General features: G+C 58.5%; 1 protein-coding gene across 1 annotated transcript in view; it reads right to left on the reverse strand.

Moving 5' to 3' along the window:
• Positions 1–25,511, reverse strand: part of COL6A3 (collagen type VI alpha 3 chain) — a 61,567-nt gene that overhangs the window by 28,178 nt on the left and 7,878 nt on the right. The window contains exons 4-22 of the mRNA XM_036253369.1: positions 22,050–22,631; positions 19,728–20,327; positions 17,575–18,147; positions 15,236–15,808; positions 13,118–13,720; positions 11,105–11,719; positions 9,609–10,205; positions 8,687–9,024; positions 8,017–8,095; positions 6,992–7,137; positions 5,656–5,748; positions 5,167–5,220; positions 4,218–4,289; positions 3,536–3,562; positions 3,388–3,432; positions 3,217–3,270; positions 2,697–2,759; positions 2,065–2,130; positions 1,630–1,683 (exon numbers count right to left, since the gene is read on the reverse strand). Coding sequence (XP_036109262.1) covers positions 1,630–1,683; positions 2,065–2,130; positions 2,697–2,759; positions 3,217–3,270; positions 3,388–3,432; positions 3,536–3,562; positions 4,218–4,289; positions 5,167–5,220; positions 5,656–5,748; positions 6,992–7,137; positions 8,017–8,095; positions 8,687–9,024; positions 9,609–10,205; positions 11,105–11,719; positions 13,118–13,720; positions 15,236–15,808; positions 17,575–18,147; positions 19,728–20,327; positions 22,050–22,631 — 5,234 coding nt within the window. The remainder of the gene's footprint in view (positions 1–1,629; positions 1,684–2,064; positions 2,131–2,696; positions 2,760–3,216; positions 3,271–3,387; positions 3,433–3,535; positions 3,563–4,217; positions 4,290–5,166; positions 5,221–5,655; positions 5,749–6,991; positions 7,138–8,016; positions 8,096–8,686; positions 9,025–9,608; positions 10,206–11,104; positions 11,720–13,117; positions 13,721–15,235; positions 15,809–17,574; positions 18,148–19,727; positions 20,328–22,049; positions 22,632–25,511) is intronic.

Raw genomic sequence — 25,511 nt, forward strand, 5'->3', positions numbered from 1 at the left:
ATCTTCGGGAGGTCAGGCGCTGAGGCTGGAGCCCGGACAAGCAGCGGGGGCTGGGCTTGGCCCTCTGCGGCCCGACCCAAGGACCACGTCTCACTCCCAGTGGACCAGCCAGGGATCTCCAGCGACGTTGGCTCTTAGTCACTGTAGTGGCAGCTTCTTTACTGGAAGGCTTTGGCCCCCTTCCAAGAACTACACGTGGAGAAGGGGGTGGGGCAGGGCGGCAATGGGGCTGGTCCCTCCCAAAGGGCCTAGAGCAGGCCAGAGGCCACCGTGCTCTGAGATGCGGGCCAGAGGCAGCCTGCGGGGGCGTTGAAGGCCCTGAGGGCGAGGTGCCCGGCAGAAGGACACTCCGTCCAGGCCTGAGCCCGGCACCGTGAGGCCCCAGGAAGGAGGAGGCCGTGCCGCCTGGCCTCACCCTGCTGCACAGGAGGCAACTGAGCCCGTCCAGAAGACCCCCGGACTGTATCAGACTCAAAGCCAAGTTTCCACCGGTGCATGGATGCAAACGGACTGCGTGCGTGACTCTCATCAAAACAAGCCTTGGCCCTGCTCCCCAGCTGAGCGGGGCGGCACATTGTAACAGCCGAGTAGCCCCTCGTGGCTTTTGCATGAGATAGCTCGGCAGCACTGTTCAAAAACAATGCTCAGCACTTTGAAGAGAACGTTTTCAAATATTAGGTCTTCGGGTTTTTAAAAGCAACCGTGTGCCCACAGCGGGTCCTCTGAGCAGGGTTCTGCCAAGAGCCCTCGAGTCCAGGTGCTCCCTCGGGTCGCCCAGCAGCTCGCCCCTAACATGTCGCCCAACCGGGCAAAAGCTGCACGGCCCACCAGGGTCTGAGCAGAAGCCTGTCCGGGGCACCCCAGCACCCTGAGCCGGCCCCTGGGGGTACACATTCCTCCCGTGCAGGGACCCTCTTCTCCCGGCTCCAGCTCTGAGCACCCCGGGCCCTGGAAGTCTTCAAATGCCTTCTGAGCCCACCGGCTTCAGGATGCGACTCGTCACCAAGACGCAAGGACCAGTGTGCGGTGAGCTCCACCGCTGACTTTCTGAAGGGTCTTAAAAAGCCACTGTGAGCTGAAATTCCCTAGAAAACGGAGTCTAGTTTCGCTGCTTGAGTCCCAGCAGCATGCATGCGTGCACACACATACACGTGCGCACACACACATACACATGCGTGCACATGCATACACATGCATGCACACGCACACACACACACACATACACACATGCACACCAGTTATAAAAGCAACAGCAGGTATGAGGCCCTGTCCGTCTTCCTGCCTCTATCCCTCATTCCCCTGGATTCATGTCACATTGGATGTTTTAAATATTTAGTGGGATGAAACCTGGCCAAGTTCTCGCGAGCAGTACAGGTAATACTTTTCAAAGCGTCAGTTCCGTGTGAGCGGGAGGAGAAGGAAGCGGGTCTGGGGGAGAAGGGGGAGTGCAGAGCAAGTGGGAAGACCGAGAGGTTTCTCCAGCAGTGTGATTTGAGCGACATCGCTGCAGAAATTCCCTTCCGTTCCAGAGTAAAGAGCAGCTGGATAGCTCTGCCCCGGGCGGTGTGTGGGATGCAGGCATCGCTAGCTAACATCCTCGGAGACCCCCCAGCCCTCAGAGGTACTCACGTTCTTCCCGGGTTCTCCAGCCTGCCCAGGCACCCCATCTCTCCCCGGGAGACCCTGGTGTGGAGAAGAAAATGGCATGAGCTTCTCATCTGCAGAGAACAATGTCTGACACGGTGCTGTTGCTCACAGCACCCAGGAAATGGGATCAATACACAGAGGGGGTCGGACACTTTGTGGGTGCATCTCCCCCACAAGCTTCTGGCTTGACAGCACTTCCTGTAACCCTCTGAGCAGCCCGGTTCTGCAGAGAAGCCCTCCGGGAAGGGGGCTCTGTTCCCCCGCAGAGATTTCCTTCTCAGGGGTGCACGGTGGGCTCCGAGGGACCCTCTGCCCCTGACTTCCTACATCCACAGCCTTGAAGACCACACCCGTGGCCTCCAGACGGGGACAAGCTGGCCCTCGGCACAGGGAGTCCGGGCACGTGGGGCATCATACCATGGGCCCGATGTCCCCAGTCTCTCCTTTGGGTCCTCTCTGCTGGCTGTCCCGTCCTGAGTCACCCTGAAAACAACACAGGGCAGGGAATGAGCCTCGTGGGCAGGAAAACAGCACCTTAGGGAAACGGAAGGTTTGTCGCTTTTCCCCTCTGTGGCTCCGTGAAGCCTGCAAGGCAGCGACCGTCCGCGGCCAGCCTCCCGTCCTCCGGCCGGCACGAGGCCAGAGGGGTCTGGAGCACCGTTCTCCCTGGACTGTGAATGGTTGGCCCACCCACGGCCGGGCCCAGGGGGCTGCGGTCTGAATGGGACGTGTCTGGAGGGCTGGCCGCAGAGCCCGCATGCCCATCCTCACTCATGTCTGACCGCACGGTCCAGCTGGACTAACGTGTCCCGAGACCACCCTTTGGGGAAACGTCTCCGGCCTTCGTGTGACAGGGCTTGTCATCGCTTATCTCTGCGGCCAGACAGCAAACCCACCTCCAGCAGCCGCGATATTGAAGAGGACAAACCACCTACTTTATCAAGATGCTTTACAGCAACATCAAAAGTAAAATCCCCCCTTTCGACCCTCTGTCCCCACAACCCTCTTCCCCAGACTCAGGTCTCAAATCGTCTGTAAGGAATTCTCACCGGGTCACCTCGAATTCCAGCATCTCCTCTTTCTCCTCTGCTCCCCTTAGGTCCTTTGTCCCCCTACACAAGAAGCACACGTGGAGACTAAACATTCAATAGAATTGCACATTTGTGACTCATCCTGAAAAACACGTTCTTCAGTCCACAAATCTTAAATAGACCAATGCTAAGCATTTCCTCCTTGGCCATGAAGGGAGCGTTAACTTCCAAATGTCTCGGGTTTGTTCAGGTAATCCACAGATACTTATTAGGGGTCCACTCTGTGTAGACACAAGGCTTTATATTTACAACAAAACAAACTCAGTTCCTGCCCTATGGGACACAGTCTCCAAACAAGGCACTATAATATCATCTCTCACTGCTGGGACTAAGGGACGCCAAGGGTGCAGCCCAAGAGGAGGTCTGGGGAGGCTGCCTGGAGGAAGTGGTCTTAACATACACCAGTGAAAGAAACAGTCCCTCAGTAGGTAAAACGTCCACAGTTTTCCCATCTCAGCAGCACTGGAAATGCACCTACCCTTCTCCCAGGATTCCCCTTCTCTCCGGAAGAGCCAGGCACGCCCTTGTCTCCCTGCCAAAGACAATGATACAATGTCATTCCCTGCACGGCTGCTCCCACGGACTGGGTGCCAGGCCCCGGAAGCTTCAGGACCAAAGCGGCTGGGACTCAGAGCATGAAGTCACTCACATCTTCACCGTTGAGACCATCCAGCCCGATCTCCCCTAATTCACCCTGCGAGGGGACAAGACACACAGGTGAGTGGAAGTCCTTCGGGCAAACGAGGATGAGACGTTCGGGAAATGGTTCAACATAAAAAGGCAGACAAGCTGCGTACCTTCTCTCCGGGGAACCCGCGGGAGCCCTAGAAGTAAGGGAGGGGGAAACATTAGCTCCTTCCGGGAGGCTGGTCCCTCAGCCACACGGTGGGGCTGCCCCCACCCCATCTGAAGGCCGCAGCAGCTGAAAATCCACTATTAGAGATTTATTTGTTTGGATCACCCTCTCACCATCACATGGAAGTCATAAAGCTAGTTTTCCTGGACCTGAGCACTTGGGTGGTGTGGCTCCCTGGGCAGGAGGGGTGGCCCTTCCCTCCAGCACCTGCTCTCCAACGTCACCCGGGGTGGAGAACGTTCATCAGCCCTCGAGTCCGAGTATTGCATCCAGAGGCCGGTGAGTGCAGTGGTCCCCCCTTTCGAGCTGCCCCGCCTCCCTGGCTGAAGCCACAGGCACTGGCCTTCTCCCACCCTGGCCCACGTCCTGCCCGTCCTCGTGATGGTTTCCTGGCGGCTCCCTGCCGCCGTCGGAAACTATTTCTGTGTGCTCAGGCCCCCTTCCCGTGTGACCGCCTCCTGACCCACCAGACTGTGGGCTGCCTTCCCGGGACAGGCTACTGGCTGCCCGCCGCCAAGGCAGAGATGCCCGGCGGTGTCCTCCGCCTCTGCACCTGCCGCTGACCATCCCCCCCCCCCCCGGGCTGGTGCTGTGGGCCCCCACACCGGGTCCCCACACTGTACCTTTATTCCCCGCTGGCCGGGGCAGCCCTGGAAACCTTGAGTGCCGTTCACGCCCGGGGGACCCCGTTCACCCTGGGAGAGGAGACAAAGGCATTTCAGAAGCTGGAGGCTCCTGCTCATCCGTCCGCCCCGGGTCTGCGGCTCTAGGGCTGCCTTCAGAGCAACTGAATGTCGGCAAAGCCCACGGAGCCCACGGAGCCCCAGCCTCCCTGCCCCAGGCCCAGGGCGCAGCACCCTGGAGGGAGGGACCGGTCCCTGCAGCGCGGAGCCTCCCTCCTGGGGACCGAGGTGAGCGGGCCTCTGGGCACCAGGTCTGGGTGGGAGCCAGGCCCCCGCGGACAACGCTCAGGCTGACTGCTCATCTGCGTGGTCCTTGGTGCCCCGCCCTGAGGTCGGCACTGCCAGCTGGGACCCCGTGACCTCACCTCTCCCTGCGGGGCCCCTCAACCCCAGGCTGCGGCTTCCTCTGGGTCTCAAGCCTCTCAGACCATGTCGGACCCTGATACCACTCCAGAGGCTCCGCCCACCCTCAACTGGACCCGGAGGCTGTTGACCCTCAAACCTTCCCTGGGAGACTTCCCCGAAAGGGCGCCACCCCAACTACAGCCTGCTCGGGGTCCCCCTGCACCCGCTCACTCCCATCTCTGCTTGGGTGTGGGAACTTGGCAGACCCTGACCATGCCAGAATCGGGGGACCCCTGCCTCCGCAGCACCAGTCCCCCCCCACCCCAGGGAGGCGAAGGAGTGGAAGCCCCAGGTCCGTGGCCCCCCCGCCAGCTGGGGGCGTCGCGCTGCTTTCCACCAGGTGGGAATCGGGGCGAAGGTCTTGAGGAAGTGAGACGCCGTGTTTTCCCAGTGGGTGGGCCACTGGCAACCGCATAGACTGCGAACCCACGGCTCAGCCCCAAGGGCCGAGGGGGAGTAACAGTCTCAGGAGGAAACAGCTTACCGGCCCGCCTTCGTCCCCGGGGTAACCGCGGTAGCCGTCTTCTCCAGACACACCCTGGAACAGAGTAAGCGTCCGGTTAGGTCCTGGGTTCTGCACGCGGCTGTTCTCTCTTTAAGCAGCTCCCCGACCCGTCCACGCGGCCGAGCTACAGTCAGCGTGGCTTCAGGTGTCCTTGAACTTAACAGTGTTCCGCGCGTCATCCCCGTGCAGTGACTCCACCGGACCTTTGAGGCTCCCGACCCACCCAGGAACCCTGTGACCGGAGGATGCTCACGCCCGCTGACCGCCGCACTGACCGTCCCCAGGGTGTCCAGGAACAGTGCCCCTCCCCAGGTCAGGGAGAGGGAGCGGACATTCGGACCTGGGCCTGCTCTCGGGCCCTCTGTCCTGGGGGCCCGCCTTCCTGCCCCTCCCCCAGCTCCAGCCAAGGTAACGACAGCTCTGGGAAGCAGGCTGGGGTGCGAGAAACGGGCGGAGGCGCCGCCGTACCTTCGGCCCGATGCTGCCGATGGGTCCGCGGTCGCCCCTCTGTCCAGAGCATTTGCAGGGCACCCCACAGCAAGCCTTCTCGGCAATGTTGTCCTGCCACAAGGTAAAACAGAGCTCAAGTCTCAATAAGCCTTCAGAGAAAAAGCACAGACGTGCCCTGAAGGTGGCGCTCAGACGTGGGGTCCACGGTGCGAGGTGAAGTCGCTCCCCGTGGCCTTCCCGCGTGGCTCCACCCTCAGGACGCGGGAGGGGGTGGCCCAAGGGAGACTGAAGAGCCAATTAGAACCCAGCTCACTCACAATGTCACCTCGGGCTGGGCCTTATTTCTAGAAGTTTCCAACATAGATACTCGAGTGTCCAACGTGAGATATAACTTTGTGTATTTTTAAGCTCCAAAGACCAAACCAAACGCCTCGCCATGATCAGGTCAGAGATGGTTCCAAGACAGACCTGCACAGGCCCTGCCTCAGAACCCCGACCAGGTCAGGGACCGAGCGCCCGCCTGGAGGACCTCAGGCAGCCGGTGCGGGCAGACACGCCGCCCCACCTCTGCCCACAGTTCACGGCTCTGGTCCCAAGTGCCCGAGGCCATCTCACACCCCTGACACTCCCTTCCCACCAGCCCCTGGCAGCCTGGGAAAGTGCACATCCAAGACACATTTCCATCTGCTGAACTCGGGTGGCAGGAAGCTTCCCGGAGTCCTCACCTTCTCAGACTCCTCACCGAGCCCACCGCCCTTCCAGCCACTTTTACGATCCTAATTCCGGTGCTGGGAAGGCAGAGGGGCGGGCGGTGTGTCCCACAGTCCGCTGTGGCCACCAAAGGACCACGGAGTTGTCCACTCAGCCCACACCCCCAGGGCGCCGCCCACTCTCCCAAACCTCCAGCTGAGCGGTGAGCTCGAGGCTGAGGGAGCCCCCAGGCCCCTTCGTTTGCGCCACAGGAAACCCAGAGACAAGGCATTAAAAGCAGGTCTCTGCCCAGAACGGTCTCTCTGCTCCTGGTTTTCACCGGGCGGACTTCCCAAGGTCATGGACACGGCAGCTGCTGGGAACGGGCAAGCTCACTGTGTGGCTTCTCTGCAGTCTCAGGGTGGAAAGACACGTGTTCGAGGGAGCAGAGGACAAGCAAAGGGGACAGCAGTCCCCCTGGGGACCCGTCGTCCAGCTCACCGTCCCTCCAGCTCTTGCATATCCCCGACTCCAGGACGCACGCTCGGCCACAAGGCGGGACGCAGGTGTAGGTGATGGGTCGATCACCCACCCAGAGGGCCCTCCCCTCGCCCAGCTATGACCGTGGCATCTCCACGGGCCTGTGGTGCGGACCAGAGCTCACCAGCTGCTCCGCCAGCTCGTAATCCAGGTCCAGCAGGTTGAGCCTCAGGGGCCTGTTGTACATGAACCCTCGTCCGAACTCCAGTGCCATCAGCTGCTCCAAGTTGGCTATGCGCTCGAGGCCCACCAGGATGAGAGCCTGGACCCCTGTGAGGACGGGCACGTTACCCAAGGGTCACTCAGGCGCGGAGAGCCATAACCTCTTTTTTTTTTAAAGAAAACATCAGCATATGATGTGACTTCAACTAAAACACATTTCATCAAGCTAGTTGGCCACTCTGAAGAGCTTGGGACTCAGATACGTCAGAACTAAACTGGTCAGTACAAATACAGGGAGTGGCGCCCCAGAGTGTGTTCATATCACATCCTCCGATTCTGGTCCTACCTGCACAGTCATCTGTGGGAAGAATGAAAGGGGCCACACCTCCCCAATCCGGTCCTCTCACCTCGTTGCTCGGGGTAAACAGGCGATAAACAGAATGTTCTTATGATAACAACTTACGCTTCATAAATTCTTTTTAACCCAAAGTGTTCTGGTGGTCAGAGCTGCCAAATGCCAAGGCCGTGGACAGACAAATACGGCCCCTGATCTGCGCACCGCGGCTCATCCAGTCACACTGAACGCGGAACGTGTGCTGTAATTTACTTTGTATCAAAGTATGTGTGTACTTAATGCTGTAGTATCAGCAAGCTGTCATAACTGAAAATACAGCACTACTTTCTTGCTCCGAAGTTAATTCCTAGCTTCTGCGATGTAGGTAAATGAACCAAATCTTCATGTTCTCTTGCAAAAGCACCACGCTTTCCAGACGTGGCACCACCGGAATGAGTCCGGGAACCTGCAGGGCCCCTGCCTGGACGCGGGCTGCGGTTTATACGGTATCCTCGAGAGCCCCTGCCCTTCGCCCCCGACGGGCGACAGAGGCCTCGGTGCTGAGGAGGACTGCGCCCCACGGACCCCCGAGCGAGTCCCCTCCCTCCGGCACAGCACTGCGTCTGCCACGTGGAGACAGCCCCGGAACCTACCTTCTTGTCGGAGTTCCTCCGACGCCCTTTGTAAGTCGGCCAGATCTCCGTCCGCCCCGTCGGTAAAGTGAATGACCACCTGAAAACGGAAGACGAATCAAACGCCAGCCGAGATGGAGCAGAAACAGCACAGGCTCCGGCAAGGGAGCCGAGCCCGTCCGAACCCCTCGCCGCACAGGGGAGAAAACGGCCACGCTGAGGCGCAGTCACCACGTCGCAGCTCCTTGCTCACAAGCAGCCCCGAAAATATGCTTACCTCACCCTCCTAGTTCTGTGATGCCGTTTCTGGAAACTGTGTGTGTGTGTGTGTGTGTGTTTCACTGTGAGTGTGTGAATGCATGAGTATGAGTGTGCAAGTGTGGGTGTCATGAGTGAGTGTATGTGTGTGTGTGTGCACAGTAAACACGTGTGTGCACACAGAGAGAGAAACACGTATAGAGAACAGAACTATTCAATAGGTGGGGCTATACCTATGAATTCGCCACAAATTCAACCTATTGGAGCTTAATTTCTGATTTCTAGGATATTTTTAGCGCTGAAATGAAAGAAGGGTGACGGAACACTTCAGGGGTCACGACGGGTTGGATCAGGGCCTTCACCCGGGCACCCGCAGCCCGTCGCGGCGGCGGGGCGCTCAGGGAGCACGCGGTGGCCCTGGGCCGGGCCTCACCTTCACGCTGTTGGGCGACGCCCGCCTGAACTTGCTCTGGTAGGCCTTCAGCGTGTCCGCCGTGAGCACGTAGGGGTGCTGGCCGCGCATGTTGCGGAACTTCTCCAACAGCTCCGGCTGGTACTCGGCGAAGTCGAAGGCCTCCACTGGGCCCGAGGGCGTGCTGGCCATCACGGACACCTGCACAGTGGGCATCCGGCCGCCGCTGCAGCTGAGGCCCTGCATCTGGCCGATTCTGTTCAGGACGGAGCCCAGCTTGGCCTCGAGGCCCTTCTGCGTCACGAAGACGTTCTGGTCCCTCGAGCCGTCGAAGCCCAGGATCACATCCAGATTGCAGGCTGTGGGGAAACAGGGCAGCGCTCTGAGACGGCCCGTGCCCACGGGTGCGCCGGACAGGCGCAGCCCGGGGATGGGGCGGGGCCGTCGCGCTCAAGGGCGACGTGAGATCCTCTACAGATGAGCGCTGAGAGCAGTCATCCGCCTCTCCCGCAGGGAACCCTGGTGCTCACTGGAAGGAACCCAAACCGCAGGCCTTTCAATGTGCTCTTTTCGCCGTGCTGATGGATTTGGGCGGGACACACGGCTGCCGTTTGGATGCCTCTCAAGTCCCTGCACTTGAGAGCTCAAATACTCTGGTCTCATGTGACCGATCTAACAAACCTACAAACGGAACCGGGGATCAGCAGATCTGAATTATTTGGGGGGTTAGAGAATAGGGAGAAAAATCCATCTTCCAAGGGCATGAAGGGCAGGCTTCCGCTCTGACCCTGGAAGAATGCCCCATAACTGTGACCACCAGGACCCGACCCACGGGCACAGGAGGAAATGCACGAAGGAACCCCCTGCTTAAGGAAGCCACAGGGCAGCTCTGGGGACCTGGACAGGCGGAATGGACAGTGTGCCCAGGAAGGGGGTTCGTTACCTCTGGACACGTCAGTCACCCCCGGACACAAGGTCTCATGCATGGCGTCGTCCAGGGTCTCCAGCACCTGCTCCTTCAGCTCCGACAGCTCTTGGATGTTCCCCACCCTGAAGGCCGTGGCGCTGTTGGACGCGATCTTCCCGACCTCCGAGTCGACATGGCCCAGGCCCACCGCGAACACTTTGATACCCCTCTGGGTGAGGGCCAGGCTCGCCTCCTGAGCATCCTCCGAGGACTTCCCGCCCGTGATCACAAACACGATCTGAGGGACCCGCTGGTCCAGGCGGCTGCCCGCGTCGGGCACGAAGTGGTTCACCCGCAGGTGCTCAAGGCCCACCTTGGTGTTGGCGTGCCGCCCCCCTTTGTAGACCACCTTGTTGATGGCGTCGATGATGTCCTGCTTGGTGGAGAAGTCCCTCAGGAAGAACTCGTCGGTGGGGTCCGAGTTGTACTGCACCAGCCCCACCTGGATGGAGTCGCCCTCCCCGTACACCGTGTCCACGATTTCGGACACGAACTGGAGCACCTCCTGGAAGCTGCGTCTCTGGAAATTGATGGAGCCGTCCAACAGGAACACGATGTCTGCCTTCTTCTTATCTAGGACGGGCCAAAACGAACACGAGGAGAACTTGGGTCTCCCGAGCCGCACACGAATATACAAGCTCTGAGTTCAAACAAGTGACCTAAGACACCCCTGTAACTTATTCACGGTGCACAGCGGGGTGCTGACCTACGTCTCCACAGTTCCAAATTCACAGCCCTCGCAACACGAGGCCAAAACCCAGGAGGAACAGGATGCATCACTGAAGCAAAAAAGGAAGGACCGGCGAGAACTCCGTGAGACGGAGCCCCTGTTACCCCATACCGCATGGGGCTCTGCTCTGGACTCAGTGGTCCACGGCCTCGGGCGTCTTAGGAAAGACACTGAACACTTGTCTCTGGTCAAAAACAAAGGATGACGTCTGGTAGGAGTCGGGGCCTGTGCTAGAGGCAGATCAAGGACAGTCTGCAGAAGCAGACTGGAAAATGCGGAGCAGACCCCACATGCCTTTGGGGGGTGCCTGCCAGCATCCTGAGAGCTTTGCGGGACCCTGCTGAAAATCACTGGCATTTGGGGTAATTTCCTAATTATACCAAGTGGTCAAGATCTGAGCAGAGAGGGTCATGGATTGGCCAACGTCAGTGATGCGGTCCTCGTCCTCCTCTGAGGGCCGCCTGTGGTCACCCCGCAAGGCACCTTCCCAGAACCCCTCAGTGGGGTACATCAGCCCCACAGAAGCTCATGGAAGTCTCACAGAAGAATCAGTGACCGTATGCTTTCTGAGATATATTTCATTCTGCAATTTCAGCTCATTATTATTCTAGTATTTAATGTCTAATATCATCGGCAGCAACAACCCTCTGAGACAAAAATTATTCAAATGAATGCTAATTACATTTCTCGACTGAAAAAAATCAATATCACACGCTGTAATCACGGGTCCCAGAGCTCGTACCTGTCCGTGGGGGCATAGGTGTGCCCACTCCCGGAGGTGCGGGAGTGACCCCAGAGGGTCCAAACGAGTTCAGGACATTTTCTGCTACGTTGGGGAGATCTCTGAACTCGCGCACCGTGAAGACCAGTCTGGGGTTGTTGGTGATGGTCTGCAGCTCCGTCCTGTCCATGTTCCGGTCTCCGACCCCTAAACTCACAATCCCTGAGGAGCGTAGCACCTGTGAAAACCTGGAGACGTCGTCCTGGGACCTTCCACCCAGAAACAAAACCAGGTGTTGGGGGACCCCGTCTTCGATCCGGCTCCCAGCAGACTTGACAAAGAGATTTCTCGCCACGTATTCCAGAGCCTTGCCGGTGTTGAGCGGAGACCCGCCCATGAACCTCAGGCGCCGCACAGCTTGGAGCACCTCGGCCTGGGTCTTATAGGCCTTCAGCAGGAACTCCGGGACGACGTTGTTGCTGAACTGCACGACACCCACTCGCACTCTGTTGGGGCCGATCTTGAGCCTCCCGACAAGCCCCATGATGAAGTCTCGGATGTGGGCGATGCCTTCGGACCTCACGCTGTCAGAGCTGTCGATGAGGAAGACCACGTCGGCGGCGTCGCTGTGGACAACTGCGGACAAAGGCAGACCCGAGAGCTCAGGGCAGGCCACACGCGCCTGTTTGGAGTCAGCGCCGTTTCTGAACCTGGCATCTTATTCCAGGCTTGGCACTGCGCCGTGATAGTGCCGTTAGAACTGCCCCCTCAGCCCCCCGCGCTTATCTCTTGGGCTTTTTAACATGAATCATTCAGGCCTGGCCGGTTTGGCTCAGCAGTTAGAGCGTCAGCCTGCAGACCAAAGAGTCGCAGGTTCGATTCTGGTCAAGGGCACGTACCTTGGTCGTGGTTCAGTCCCCAGCCTCGTCGGGGTTGTGCGGGGGGCAGCCAGTCAATGTGTCTCTCTCACGTTGATGTTTCTCTCTCTCTCCCCCCTCCCACTCTATCTGAAGATAAATGGAAAAATATCCTCAAGTGAGGATTATGAAAAAAAATCATTAAAAGTGGGCTTTTTTTACCCAAACAGTAACTACTTCTTGAAATATTTTAAGTTTTCCTAAACGTTCTGAGTTTACTCAACTTTAATTTCAGTTTTACGGTCTGGGTTACAAACAATTTTAAAAATAAAAGCAACATTGCCCAGCTGGTGTGGTTTAGTGTTTGAGCGTCCACCCCTGAACCAAGAGGTCACCTGTTTGATTCCTAATGAGGGCACATGTCCAGGTTGTGGGCCAAATCCCCAGTAGGGGACATGCAGGAGGCGGCCAATCCATGTTCTCTCTCATTGATGCTTCTCTCTCTCTCTCTCTCTCTCTCTCTCTCCCTCTCCCTGAAATCAATAAAAATAAAAATAAAATTTTAAATAAATGAAAGAAACATTTAGCCCTGGCTCAGTGGCTCAGTTGGTTAGTGCATCAACCTGTACACCAAAAGGCTGCAGGTTCAATTCCCTGTCAAGGCACATACCTAGGTTGTGGGTTTGGTCCCCAGTCAGGGTGTGTACGAGAAGCAACCCATCGATGTTTCTCTATCACATCAACGTTTTACTCTCTCTCTCTCCCCCTTCCTCTCTCTCTAAAAATCAATAAAAACATCCTCGGCTCGTGTCCTATCAGAAGTCCTTTCTAATCCGGGGCTACTGCGTGGCTGGCTACCCTGTGTGTCCTCCCTCCTCCCCCGCCCGGCAACCAGCAATAGGCCCGAGTGGCTCGATCATGAGGTGCCTTCATTTTGTTGTAACTCATCATGAGGACCACGGCTCTTTGAGCCTTTTTTTTTATCCTCACCCGAGGACATTTTTTCAATATTTTGTTCAGATAGAGTGGGAGAGAGGGAGAGGGAGAGAGAAACATCGATATGAAAGGGACACATCAAGTGGTTGCCACCCACACTACCCAACCAGGGCCAGGACAAAGTGCAACTGAGCCTATTATTTTGTACCCCAAACTCTCAGAGAACAACAGCAACACCCACCGGGAGGGTAGGGGGTTCTGGCCAGAATCTTCTGTATCTGCTCCGAGTTCAGGGTCGTGATGGGCGTCAGCAGCTTCTGCTCCAGGCCGGGCAGCTCCCGGAAGGTGTTCACTGAGAACACGTACTCGGGGCTCAGGGAGATCTTCCCCAGCTCCTCCAGGTCCCTGTCCTTCGTGATGGTCAATGGCGCCACATAGTGCTTCTTGAGCTCAACGGCCGCGTCGTCCACCTCATCCCCCAATTTCCCGGACAAAATGAGGACCAGGAACTGAGGGACGCCTTCTTCAATCCGGCTCCCCAGGGGCCTCTTAAAGATATTCTTGGACACGTACTCCAGGGCGGCCCCGAGGTTGGCCTGCCGGCCGCCCTTGGGCCGCAGCTGCCTCACGGCGTTCCGCACCTCCTCCTTGCTGGTGTAGGCGTTGAGCAGGAACTCCACCCGTGGGTCCTCGCTGAACTGGATGACCGCCACCCGGGTGGTGTCGAAGCCCACGTCCAGCGCGTCGACCAGCCTCTCGATGAGGATGCGGATGTACGGAAACTCGGGGCCCGCGCGCTGGGTCCCATCGATGAGAAAGACCACATCTTTCTTGCCGCCTGCGCCTGCAATCCAAAGACAGCGTGGGTTTCGCCTTCGTCCACTTTTCAGCATCAGCAAACCACCTCCCGGGCTGTCATGGAATCGCCACCCGGCGGGCGAAGTATCCTAATTCTAAGTCTTGTGGTTAAAATGCGTGAGTCCTAGCAGAGCGAGGACAAGTCAGGAAGAGGAGGACCCCGCAAAGAACAAGGGAGGGTGACTCGGAGGGAGGCCGGGACTAGCACTGCGGATGCAGCGGGGTGGTGCGGGGAGGGGGCCCCTGGGCGGTGACAGGAAGAAGAGACCGGGCTCGGCCAGGGGCAGGGGCCCTGAGGAGCACGCTCCGTGTGGAGCCGCAGAGTGAGGGCAGGATGAGGTGGGTGCGGAGCGCAGTCGTGGAGGGTGCGGGAGCTCACCGCAGAGTGAGCTGCAGGAGGGGAGCACGGAAGACACGGGGTGGGGAGACAGGAAGGACATCGTCCTTGGACGAGAGGGAGTGGACGGGCAGGAGCCCTGTGCGGCAGCAGAGAAGCTGGACTCTGTGCCCGGCACTGCCAGTGGCACCCGAACACTGGGGCTCCACAGGCACCCCGCGACAGGGCCCCTGCAGCACGTGCCTCTGCGCCCCTGCGCCCCCGCGCCCCTGCAGACGTGGGCACGGAGTGAGGGCAGAAACCTCTTTCCCTCTGTTTATGTCGCCACTGCCCACGTATATCTGATGACAAACCCTTCAGAACATTCTGGTGAGGAGAAGCTGACCCCTCGTCGCACTGTGTCCGTCACCCTGCCCACCCCCCATTCACCCAAGGGCATGGGTCCTGCACCTGACTTTCTCACTTGATTGGTCTCTTCCCTCCCCCCCCCCACTCCCTGAGGCTGTGGGTGCTGTTCTGTGGAACGTGAGCCCCAAGGAGAAGCCCCTTGGCCATTATGGCTGTCCGCCCCCCCCCCAGGGGCCCTGCGGGATGTTTTCCGAGGGGTGGACATGTCTCAGACCCCTTCCTTCTCAGTGGCCGGCTCCCACTGTAACCAGGCCCAGAACGTGGGGGAAGAATAAACTGCAGCCATACAACCAGGTGGTTTTCCGGTCACTTAAGACCCTTCTCAGCACCAAGCAAATTCGAAAGCAGTCTTTACACTTCAGCTCTGGAAATACCAACATTTCCCAGACTGGTCACGGAAGGCAGCTGGCTGGGCCTCCCGGGCAGCTTAGACCCACCCTGAAGGAACCCCTGCGGCCAACGAGGTGGGGGGCCCCGCCCTCAGATCCCCGCACCTCTCGTTGTGCAGGGTTGGGAGGCTACACGATGAGCGAGTAACAGGCCCTTCTGTCAGACTTTAATTTGGCCAAAAACATGAACCTCAGCATCTCCCCAGGCCTCTGCCATTTCTGGCCCCCAGGACCAAACACAGTTCCCAACTCAGGGAATTCCAGTTGGCACCCCATACGGCAAAGGAAAGAAAACTGAGAACACCCCGGTCCCAACAAGTCGCCCCAGATGTTTCAAGGAACAGGGACCCCGGAGCCCCCTCCTCACCTCGCAGTTTGATTATGTCCTCGGTGCTGAGCCGGGCCACCCTCTGGACGTTCTGCTGGATGTCCCCCAGCTGCCCGAAGGTGGGAACGGCCACGGCGAAGTCCGGGACGTAGGAGATGGTCTGCATCTCCGTGAGGTCGGCGTTTCCGATGCCAATGCCGACGGGCACCGCCCCGCCCCTCTTCAGCACCGCCGAGGGGCCGCTCACGTCATCGCCAGACCTGTCGGCCGTGAGGACGAACAGCAGCTGCTGCACGCCCGCCGCCATCCTGCTCCCGGCCGAGCCGGTCAGCACGTTGCGCAGGACGAAGTTCAGCGCAGCCCCGGTGTTGGGGACGGGTCCCCCCAGCAGGGACAGCCTGCGTACGGCATCGACCACGCCCTGCTGGTCTATGTATGAATTCAGGTAGAACTCGGGCCTGGTCCGGTCACTGTACTGCACCACGGCCACCCGGACGCGGTCCGGGCCCACGTCCAGCCCTTCCACCACTCTCTGGACAAAATCTTTCAGCAGAGAGAAGCCACTCCCGACCCCGTCTGAGCCGTCGAGCAGAAACACCACGTCCTTTTCACCTGAAAATGGGAGGAAGACAGCCCGATGACACCCACAGACACGAGAGGGACACTTTCCTGCCCGCTGCACTGGGCTGAATAGTGGCCCCACAAACATGTTCAGTGTGGAATCCCCAGGCCTTGACTTTGGGGACGTTCTTACAGGAGGGAGGAGACAAGGGGGTCAGATTCAGAGGGAGAAGCCCCGAGGCCGCAAACAGAGGTCCGAGGAGACGTGGGAGCCGGAAGAAGGGGCCACGAACCCAGGACCGCAGGCGGCCTCGGGGAGCCGGAAAGGCCAGGGAACGGACAGTCCCCAGAACCTCCAGGGCAGACGCAGTCCTATCGACCCCTTGGTTCTAGCCCCGCGGAGCTGGCTCTGCACGCCCAGCCCCTGAAACTGTAGGATGCCGCGTGAATTTTGCTCCAAGCCTCTCCGATGTGCTGAGTCGCTCCAGCAGCCCCAGGACAGGAGCTCACCGGTTCACACAGGAAGCCCTTTCATTTGGGGGCTTGTTCCCTTTCAAAGGGGACTCGAGGAGACACCGGGGCCCGGAGACAGCGGGGGGCAGAGCCTGCCTCACAGTCACCAGGTGGCACGTGGCAGTTCCCAATCATTTGCTGCCAGTCACAGCGGGTCCGTGAAGGGGATGCAACCCAGATGTCCGGTCCCCGTCCCAAATCAACTGTATGTGGGCCCAGCGGTCGGCACAGAAAGAACAGATTCTCAGTCTGTAAGCAAAGGGTTCTACACGGAATGTATCCCTCTGGTCACTGTGTTTGTGTCGGCAGAGGAACCGCGACTGAACACGAAGGCAGGGCGCTGTCGACGACACCTGTTCCCACGGTTGGTGCTGGGAACGGCTCTGTCTCCCATCATGCTCTGTGTTCCCGTGTAGGAAGGGAATTCTGACAGTGACACTCACTACGCCAGACAGGGATGAAGACGAAGGTGGGCATCACTACAGTGTGACCCTGTCGGGTGCCTTCCATACAGAGTAAAAATCGTGTTTCTTAAAAGGATTTTTACTCTTTTTTTTTAATCCTCACCGAGAATATTTTCCACCTCCACTTATCTTCCTGTACAGTGGCGGTGGCGGGAAGGAGAAACATCGATGTGAGAGGGACACATCAACTGGTTGCCTCCTGCATGACCCCGACCAGGGCCAGGGACGAACCGCAACCGAGGTACATGGCCTTGACTGGAATCGAACACACGACTCTTTGATCCGTGGGCCGATGCTCTAACCACTGAGCCAAACCGACCAGAGTTCTAAAAAAAGGTTTTTAACCACGAATATGTCTAAATCTTTATCATGTGTCTTATTGTGAAATACTCTAAAGTCCTTCAAAATAATCACCCTGGGCCCGGCCGGTGTGGCTCAGTGTTTGGGCGTCGACCCTGCACCAAGAGGTCGTGGTTCGATTCCCGGTCAGGGCACGTGCCCAGGTTGTGGGCCCGATCCCCGGTGGAGGGCACGCAGGAGGCGGCCAATCGATGTTCTCTCTCATCGGTGTTTTTATCTCTCTCTCTCCTTCTCTTTCCTCTCTCTCTCAAATCAATAGAGAAAAAATACATATTTAAAAAATAGTAATATTCATCACCCTGATTCTCCTGTTTTGCCCTAACGAAGAGAGAGTCCAAGGGGGAACGGAAAGTCATCTTCCATTGTTCCTGCAGAAACCATGTCCGGAGGTTCCGCCTCCCCTGAGGGCCCGCAGCCGGCAGCCCAACACCAACCCACACCCTGCGGAGCTGAGCTGCAGACGCAGCCGGGATTTCATACCTGAAATCAGCGCCCCGTTATCCACCGTCTTTAAGAGGTTCACAATCTGTGGTTGGAGCTCCCCAATTTTGGGAATCGACTCTGTGACCAGGATGAAGGAAGAGGACGGGACCAGCAGCTCTAACTGGATACGGTCGGCGTTCCTGGTCTGTAATATGAAGGGCACCACGGGGCTCTGATTCAGCCGGCGGGCCTGTTCTTCCACCGGATCTGACGACCTTCCGCCCACCAGCAGCACCAGGAACTGAGGCACCCCGTCTTCGATTCGGCTTCCGGCGGACTTCACAAAAATGACCCTGAGCGCATAGTCCAGCGCGTAGCCCAGGTTGAGGGTTTTGCCCGTCTTGATCTTCATCTTCTTCACATGATTCAGGATCTCAGGCTTAGTCTGGTGCTCGTTAAAACGGGACTCCACCTTGACATCGTCGCTGAACTGAGCCACGGCCACCCGGGTCCCCTCCGGCTTCACGTCCAGCTCGTCGATCACCCTGGAGAGGAAGTCTCGGACAGCGTGAAACTGGCCCACGAGGTTGGCCGAGCCATCGAAGAGGAACAGAATGTCTCGCTTGCTTTCTACAAGAAAGAGGAGTCAGGACACCATGAGGCTCAAAAACATAACAGGGGCCACACTGACTTCAGCCCAGCAGCACCGACATTCGCCTACGGGGGTTTTGCAATTCCTCTGACGATCACTGTACCAGCAAGGGAAGACCGAACCCTCAGCAGCTGTCCGTAAAATGTCCGTCTCAAAGTAGAGCACACGGCAAAGGACCCGAGGAACAGGACGCGTCTACACTCTGGCAGCGTGTTTCTTCAGCAGAGCCAGACGGGAGAGCCCAGAGCGGTGTGAGCTTCCAGGAGGACAGTGTTCCCAAACGTCTAAACTGAACTATCGAACATGTGGTCCTTATTGTCCTTTTGCTTAAAAATCGACCTACCTAGCCCGGGCAGTGTGGCTCAGTGGATGGAGCCTGTCCCAGGGACTGAGAGGTTCTGGTTGGACTCCCAGTCAGGGCACCTGCCAGGGTTGCAGGCTGGATCCCCAATAGGGGGCGTGCAGGAGGCCGCTGATCAACGTTTCTCTCTCACATCGATGTTTCTATCTCTCTCTCCCTTCCTCTCTCTCTTACAAAAAAAAAAAATCAATAAAAACATATTTTTTAAAAAATTGACCTACCTCTACTGACAAAGGCTGATATGGGTCGATCACCCAGGGATAACTGAGTCAAGATGAATACACCAGCTATAACGGGATTATCTTTGCATGAAGTTGGAGGTTACGGATCAGGACCCAAAACAGTGTCCGTCATTGTTCTGTGAAACAGGCTCTCTGTCCCTACTTTCCAAACTGCTGCATTTACACAAGAAAACAAGGATGACCGCCTCCGTCTCCCGCCCGGCGTGCGGAGTCAGCACGCTGGACGTGCGCCCCTCACCACCGTGCCCATTTGCAGTGGGAACAAGAAACCAGGCTTCCTTTGCCAATCATGTCACCGTGACAACGGCAGCAACCTTGGTGGCATTGACAACAAATACATTTCTACATACAGCAGATTCTGAACATGAAAAAAATGCCAGTTTAGTCCGGCTGGTGTGGCTCAGTGGTTGAGCGTCGACCCTGCAGCAAAAGGTCACCAGTTCGATTTCCGGTCAGGGCACTTGCCCAAATCCCCAGTGGGGGGCGTGCAGGAGGCGGCCAATTGATGTTCTCTCTCATCAATGTTTCTCTCTCTCTCTCACTCTCATTTCCTCTCTCTGTAAAATCAATAAAGGAAAAAAAACATATATTTTTAAATGTCAGTTTAGGAAAAGCACTGTGATTTCTAGTGGGGGTCCTCACGTGTGACGGGGAACCCGTCTCTATCTGCACCCTCTCACTCACACCCGGGCCTGCTCCCCAGCATCCTCACAGCTATGAGTGAAGGGTGGGCTAAGATCTGCGGAGCGTGAGCCGCATTGTCCAGACTGTTTCAGGAACGAACACCTTCAGACAGAGAACGCGACCTTGCTGGTACAGTGTCTCAAACCCCCTCGACTACACCAGCCAGAGGGAGTCCACCGAGTTCCCGCAGTTCACCATGCTCTTGAGCTCGGGTCGGGCCACCTGCCTGCCGGGGAGGTGGGGGGGGGCCCGGCGCGGTGGGGGGCGTTACCTGGCTGGGTGAGTGGGAACTTCTCCACACCTCCACTAACATACGTGGTCAGGGGCTGAATGAGCTGCTGCGGCAAAGTGGGCAGGGAGCTGAACTCGTCCGTGAGATACACCAGGCTGGGGTTGAAGGCCATCTGCTCGAGCTCGGCCTTGTCGGCCTGGGGAGCTCCCACACAGAAGGTCAGGACGCCCTCCTGGGCCAGCGCCCTGGCCGCTGGCACAAAGGCATCCTCGGCCCGCCCGGCCGTGAGCAGGAGCAGGAGCTGCGGCACGCCGTCGCGGATGCGGCTGCCGCCGGCTTCGGTGAAGTGGTGGGCATGCACATAGCGCAGGGCGGAGCCTGTGTTCAGGCCCGCCCCCCCCTGGAGCTGCAGCCGCCGCAGGTGCGCCAGCAGGTCGGCCTTGCTCTGGTAAGTGTCTAGGGAGAACTCCGTGACCGGGGAGTCGCTAAACTGCACTAAGCCCACTCGGGTCCTGTCACTCCCAACATCGAGGCTGTTAACTACGTTCGCGACAAAGTCCCGCACGTAGGGGAAGTTGGTCCTTCCGACGTTGACCGATCCGTCCAAAAGAAAGATGATATCCCTTTGGTTTGCGTGAACTGCGGTGAAGCACAGAGAACATGGTGAGATGCACGCACGCACGTGTGCCTGCAGCGAGTGCACGCGTGACGACACACAGGACACGGGACATCGCGGAGGCAAAGCGCGCCATCTCGTGGACCGTGGCGGGGGCCACGCACGCCGCTCCGGGCGGCTGGTGTTTCTGCGACACATCGACAGACAAGTTTACGAGACCAGGTTGGCTCACAGAGAGACACGGCGCCAGAGGCAGAATGCTTCCGACCGAAGGATCGGGGTCCTCGAACCCGAACACCCTCCCCCGGGAATGAATTCTGCGAGGGTGCTGTGGCATTTTGCCCCACTCGTGTCTGTGACCACGTGTGTGCAGTGGGCCCTCGGGGTTCACCTCCACCCCTTCACGAGGCTTCCCTGACAGGTGCCTGGGAAGCGTCCACCCAAGCTGGCCTGAGACCCTCATGACTGGAAAGCTCAGTGACCTCGGTCAGTTCCCATCTGAGGGACTCCCAGGAGCACCCACATGTCCTTTCCTACCGCCCTCGTTCCCCGGGGGCGCCACGGGTTGCCAGGCGGCAATCCAACAGGGTGCCCATGGGCACTCTTCCGGGATGAGGTCACAGGATCCCGGAAACATGTTAAAACACAGTCTACTTGCTGTGCTTGGCTGGGGCTGTACACATGAAGAGTCAGAAGTGGGATTCTCCGGTTAGAGTGTTTCCCCAACAGGCTGAGTACATGCCCTTTGAAGAAAGTCCTTCCCATCCCTTCCCTGGTGGCTCACTGAAATTTAAACCAGCCACTGATTTTATCCTGTGTTCTACCCATCGTACTGTGGCCACGAGAGCACGGAGTGGAATTTTTAAGAGAACAAAAGCGAGAGAGACAGACAGAGAGAAAGACAGACGGAAAGAGGAGGGGGTTTCAGAAGATCGGAGAGCCAAGGAGAAAGCATGCAGTCGTGCAACATGGGTCATGCAACATGGGTCATGCAATGTGTGTCATACAACATGGGCCAGGCAACACAGGTCATGTACTGCACACTCTTCCAGTGGTCAAGCTGGTGGCGGAAAAGCTTGTCTCCATGATATTCATCTTCTTTAAGGAGAGCGCGTCACACTTACTCACTCCTAAGCCCCTAGGCTGCTCGGATGTTTTTTAAAGTAACTTCCCGCTGATCATCACGTTAAACGAGGGATCTGAAGAGCCACTGTGTTTCTCTCTTCGTGCCCCTCTCTACGCTTTGCATGGCAGGAAACCCCTTCGAGAGGGAGGAGGAGGGCTCATGTCCTGCACTAGGCGGGGTCGGGTCCCTTAGGAGAGGACCATCAGCGCCGGAGAGGAGCTCCAGGCTGCAGCTTGGTGCTGGGAGAAGGAGGTCGGACAGATGTCACCAGGACAAACAGCACACTGGGACTTCACGAGGGACAGGGATGGAGACATGACCTCCTCAGCTGAAAGCCCCCAAGACAGGCCGCCTGACCCTACATTAAATCAGACGGTTCTTAGTTTGTGACATTTGCGTGGCACCGTGAGACATGCAGTTGTATCACAGGGCGGCCCCGTCCCTCCGTCCCTGCTCAGGGGACACGGAAACGTGAAATCCGTCCTGTCTGCCTCTCTTGCATCGACATTTAGAGTGGTCTCCTAACTGGACACAAGGAGAGCTCCCTTCGGTCTCCTTTCTCCAAGGCTCCCCTGGAGGCCACCCTATGGCATGCCTGGTACCCCCGCCCCCACCGTACCTTCAGTTCCGGAGAGGGTCCTGAGAGGCGCCAACAAGCTGGGCAGCATGCTCTGCAGAGGGGCAACTTGGAACTCGGCCGGCTTGAACACCAGGGACGAATCGAAGGCCATGTCCTCCAGCTCAGCCTGGTCGGCGGCTTTGCTCCCAACGGCCAGGCACAGGACCCGGCTCCTCTTCAGCTCCTGGGCCGGCTGGCTGACTTCATCTAGGGACTTGCCGCCTGTGAACAGCACCAAGAGCTTAGGGACCCCCTCGGCCTCCCGGTGGCCGGCCGAGCTGGTGAACATGTTGTTCCTAACGAAGTCCAGAGCGGAGCCGGTCCTCAGGGCCGAGCCCCCCATGGGCCTCATTCTCCGCAGGGCGGTGATGACTTCCCTCTTGCTCGTGTGGGCATTGAAATTAAACTCGGGCTTCACCGTGTCTGCGTACTGAGCCACCGACACTTGGATGAGATCCTGCCCGATTTCCAGCCTCTGGATGACCTTCGCGATGAAGTCGCGGATGGCGCTGAAGTTGGGCGGGTCCAGGCCCGACGAGCCATCCACCAGGAAGACGATGTCCCGCTTGTTGACCTCGACGACTGTGGACAGCAACGTCAGAAAGTGAGTAGCACAGTCTCACTAGCCACATCCAACTAGGACTCTACCCGGCTCCTTCCACCCAAAGAGGTTTGCATTGGCTCAGCGGGGAGCTTGTCCTGGCAGATGGCGTGTCCTTCCCTACCGGACAGCAGGTTGGGCTCCCCGCCCATCCCCCACCCACTGGGCACATCTTACCAACCTGTTGCCCAGAAATAGATTTAGGTTTAGTGGCCACCTCTTTAGCATGTTGTCACTTAAAATGTCAAGAAGGTCTTTTCAGCCATAAATCTAAGGCTTGGGTTTCCGAGGCCGTGAAGAAGCCATGGCTCAGATCATTGGAGCGGTGATCAGTGACAACTCAGAGGCCCTTCTGCGTCACAGTCTTGGCTTCGTGAACACCTACTGCCAAATGCACACACTGACCCTAACTCGCTAGACGGGCGACTAGACGGACGTTGATGGGTCCGTACTCTCCTCTCTAAGAGAACACACAGACCCCAAGCACTGGGAGCAGGCACATGGGGACCGAGGCTTTGGGGCCAAGTCATGATGTAAATAATATACTGCAAGTCGTGGGCTCCCGTGGAGACCGACAGGCGTGTGGGAGTCTCACGGCACGAGCTGCTGACCCACGCCCTCTCCTCGCCCCTCCTTCGCTCCGTGGAGGACACGTATGCAGCCACACGGACAGCCACAGGCGTGCTCTTCACACGCGGACGGGACAGCGGGCACCCCTAGGCCCACACACTCACGCACACATCCCTGACACCCACAGACGGAGGGCTGAGGCTGATGTGGTTTCCTGTACTCAGGGAGAGGTGAGCACCCACGTGCTGTGTGACCAGAAAGCCAGACCGACGCCCACCGCCGGTCCCAGCTCACCCTCGGCATGCCCCCCCGTCCTGCAGTGGGACCCCCTCTTTCTTGACCAGGCACCACCCCACGCGGGCCCCTTGTTGGGAGGGGCACCTGAGCTCCGGCTGACCTGTTGCCTGCACCTTCCTGTTGACCAACACCGTGTCCCGAGACCCGCCTCCCTGCCGCCCGCAGCCAGGACGGGCGACTGTCCTGTTTCCCAGCAGACCGTCCCCCACTGTCCAGGCCCATGGCCTTTCTCGCTGCTGGCTCCTGTCCACCCTGCTCTCAGGGGGGCTCGGGGCTCTTCTTAGCCTCCTCTTTGCAGTGACTCAGCCATGGCCTCCTGTCCCCAGCACCTGGGTCTAGGGGTCCGCAGACATCACTCTGAAATCTCACTCCCTGTCCCCTGGCCTCGTCCCTCCAGCCCCCTCAGACTCCACCACTCCCGCCAACCTGGAGCCCCGATGTGCTCACTCGGGCTCCCGTCGGCCCCTTGCCCACTTCGCGTGCCTCTGTCCGTCTCCGGGGCCTGCCCTCGGTGCTCTGGCCCTTCCTCCGTCACGTCTCCTGACAAAGCCTCGTCCCGCCCTCCCTTCCTCTCACTCCCAGGCAGCTGGACAGTCCTGAGTCACAGGGCCCGGTGCCCACGCATTGCGCTGGACTTCCTGAAGACACTGTCCTCACCGGCCCCCAGCACCCCACACTCTGTCCCCCCTCACCGGCTGCTCCTCCCAGCCCCATGCATGTGGGCACCCAGCTCCTCGCAAGCCTGTGCCCACAACAAAGCTGTCTGTGCCTCTCAGTTCTTCCCACTGGGGGGCCCGGCTCCTCTTCGCTGCGGGGTGTACCCGGGACTGTCTTCCCGCTGCCCCTCCCCTGCTGGCCTTTCTTCAGGTGACTGCAGGCCACCTGCCCTGACCACTCTGCCAAACTCTGACCCATTCCTCCATGACAGCCCCCGGCGTGTCCTCGTCCACCTCGGGGGACACTGGTGTGGGCATTGGTCTACCCTGACGGGCCAGCGGCCACACTGGTCTCGGCCACCAGCCCTGTCTCCAGGGCCTGCCCTTCCATCTGGCTCACACCAGACAGTCGAGTGTCTGCCAAATATTTACAAACTGATCACAAAGATTAAAGGTGATGTTTGTACACGAGGAGTTGGCGCTCGATCCGCTAGTTACTTTGGGGACACCAAACGAGGGCAACGCACTGCCCAGAACGAAAAGGAATTGAAGCCCCCCTGGAACAGGACTGTCCTCCCCTGCTGGACCCCCTCCGCCGCCAGCCAGCACCCCGCAGCCCTGCGCCCCGGCGGTGTTCACGACACCTGGGCGAGCCGTGTGTCTGTGCTCAGGCGTGCAACCCCGGGAACCTCGGCAGGTTGTATTTCAACCAGAGCGAGGTCTGGGGAACACCGAGAGGGCCTTCAGGATATAATGTCACACCCCTCGAATTGATGCCTGGTCCCCTTGGGAACACGATCCCTGGTGGACAGAGGGGATGCCCCGTCCATGCCACGTGGCACACCTGTGTCTGCAGCTCTTCCCCTGCCGGGCACCCAGCACCACCGTATCCTCACGTAAATGGTACACTCCGCTTCCACAGCTGTCATGCGTGTATTTATGGGACTGGACTGGTTCTGTATTTTTTACATGACTCCACTTGGACTTTTTGCCAAGGACCCTCCCTTGAGACTATGTTGGAGTGTCTCTGCTCAGAAGAACCAGTCCTAACCCTGCCGGAAGCTGGCCCTGAGCTGTGCGCCAGGTGAGTGCTGGGGCATGGCTCACCTGCACGGCACACCTCTCCACACCAGCACACAGGGGACTTGGGGGGCAGCCCCCATATCTGTGAGTGTACCTGTAAGGTGCTGACTCCCCAGGGCCGTTCTCGGGATAGCACCGAGCCCCTGAGATCCCTGCTCAGCCCGACTGCACTCTCAGGGGAGAACACGGTGATTCCCGGAAGAACAGGTCTGTTGAGCTGGCCTTGGAAGCTCTTTCTCTCCGACCCCCGGTCCT

The sequence above is a fragment of the Molossus molossus genome, unplaced genomic scaffold (genome assembly GCF_014108415.1).
Source record: "Molossus molossus isolate mMolMol1 unplaced genomic scaffold, mMolMol1.p scaffold_m16_p_11, whole genome shotgun sequence".
NCBI lineage: Eukaryota > Metazoa > Chordata > Mammalia > Chiroptera > Molossidae > Molossus > Molossus molossus.